The 2,500-nt window shown below is 32.8% G+C and overlaps 1 protein-coding gene across 1 annotated transcript in view; it reads left to right on the top strand.

The window, feature by feature from the left end:
• The first annotated feature begins 2,053 nt into the window (after nt 1-2,053).
• Nucleotides 2,054-2,500, top strand: part of LOC143039323 (neural cell adhesion molecule 2-like) — a 131,392-nt gene continuing 130,945 nt past the window's right edge. Inside the window, exon 1 of the mRNA XM_076209202.1 lies at nt 2,054-2,194. Coding sequence (XP_076065317.1) covers nt 2,054-2,194 — 141 coding nt within the window. The remainder of the gene's footprint in view (nt 2,195-2,500) is intronic.

The following is a 2,500-nucleotide window of genomic DNA, read 5'->3' as shown; positions in this document are numbered from 1 at the left end:
TATTATCTATTATCTATTTATAATCATTACACAAATTAGATATATTCGCATACTCACACTATCCCTCGTAAATACACAACAACACTCACACAAAAGCACATACACACACATACACACACTCACACACACACACACACACACACACACACACACACACACACACACACACACACACACACACACACACACACACACACACACACACACACACACACGCACACACGCAGACACATACAAGTGTACACACATATGCTAAAGAGAATAACAGATTGATTAAAGTAATTCTTTAAGGATGGAGAGTAAAAAAACTTAATTCTAGGAAGGTACACAATTATAATGTACACGTATTGGACAAATTTTCAAAGGTTAAAGAAAGAAAGTGAATATCTAATAAAATGTAAAGAAACCCGACAAAGATGTAAAAAAAAATATAATCCAAATAGCTACTCTGATATTGCTTATGAAAATAAAACGAAAACTTAATCTCCATGCAGAATCTAGAAAAAAGTAAGACTGATTTGAGTTTGAGATGAAAATTGTATATGAATCTTGATATTTTGACACCGAAGTAATGCATACAAGAAAATATTAAACATTAAAAAAAGTTGAAATGATAAAAAAAAATTGAAGATGAAAATTTTGTCTACTAAAGATATAAAGAGAATATAAAGTAAGACTGGGAATTGAAGAACATTGACAATTTGAGTAATTGTCTTGTAAGCTAATAAGTCAAGTTAAACATGTTATTTCGACTCACAAAAAGAACATTTGAGATACAACACGAAATACAATTAACGAAATATAACACCTGATAAATAGGAAATATTCAATGAGTAATGTAATGATCTCCTCGTCTTTTTTCATATAAGCTGAGAAGGAAGTAAACAACTAGGAAGATCTGAATAGATCGATGATATAAATTATATCTTTTCAACAATGTAGACAAAAGAACAGGATTTTGAATAGATATTAGAAAGCATGAAGAAAAATAACACCTATGTTCAACATACATCTACAAAGAGAACAACTTCAAATGATCAAAGGTAATAAATACTAAAAAAAAGAGAAGGAGGAACGCATGAAATGACATACTCGTTTGACCCTCTACCTCTACAAATAGATAGGGAAATGAATGGATAAGATAAGTATATACATAATAGAAAAGATTATAAATATCTAGGTATAAGTGTAGTACTGGAATGGTGGTTTGGTATCTGTCACAGAAAAGTCAGACTTATTCCAAATTCTTGAGTTTTATAAAAAAAAAAAAAAATGAATATCACAAAATGTTACACGGACCTGTTACATATGAATACGTGGTTTAGACAATATAACATTTGTAAGTCTTTAATGTGAGATACACTTCCTGGACAGATGTTGAGGAGATGTGAAAAAGTTTAACCGGAAACAAGAGCTAAAATAGTTTAGAAAACATCATAAGAAAAAAAAAAAAAACCGAACATGGTAGGCAGGTAGAGGCCAGTAGATACTAAAAGCTAAAATGTCTTTAGGGATAAATGTATTACATGCATGGTCTATTTCGTTCTGTTTTTATTTATCTCTTTTCATGAAACTTGGCCATGAAGCCAATTAACCATTTTGTAATCGCCGATTTTACGTATTCTCTGCATTGGCTTAATTGATTTTCAATAAACTGTTTCCTAATTTAATTTCACTTCACACTCTTATGTGAATACACATAAACGAAAAAAAAAGAAACAAACACAAACATACACACACAATAAGATACACGCACATATGTGCACACACACGTCCACACGCACCTGCTCACAGACACGCGCACATACGCGTACACACACTCGCGCGCACACACGCTCACACAAACGCACACATACGCATACACACACACACACACACACGCACACACACACACACACACACACACACACACACACACACACACACACACACACACACACACACACACACACACACACACACACACACACACGTCGACACACGCATACACAAGTACCGCACACGTACGTGCATGCACACACACATATACAATAAAAGTTATTTTGCAGATGCAATGGTTAGCTCTTTGACTATTCACATCGAAGGTCCGAGTTCACGCTGTGCTCACAGCGTGAAACCTTCACAATTACTGCTAGCCATCATTCTTGCCCACAAACGTGTTGAGATCACAACATTGAACTCTCATCCAGAAGCTGTAGGTCACGATTCCAGCACTTAATCCAAAACCATACACGCACAAGTCAAGATTATATTTGTTTCAAATGAATATATACTCATATAGACATATGTGTATATATGTACTGGATGTATGTATGCATGTATGAGAATAATACTCCCGTGTTTCCTACTCCTACTTACGTCATATATGTATATATGAATATTATATATATATATATATATATATATATATGTATATATATATATATATATATATGTATATATATATATATATATATATATATATATATATATATGTATATGTATATGTATGTATACATCG

The sequence above is a fragment of the Oratosquilla oratoria genome, chromosome 26 (genome assembly GCF_046742065.1).
Source record: "Oratosquilla oratoria isolate Oo_2021 chromosome 26, ASM4674206v1, whole genome shotgun sequence".
Taxonomy (NCBI): Eukaryota; Metazoa; Arthropoda; class Malacostraca; order Stomatopoda; family Squillidae; genus Oratosquilla; species Oratosquilla oratoria.
The sequence above is the reverse complement of the archived record's forward strand: the minus strand, read 5'-3'. Positions and strand labels throughout refer to the sequence as shown.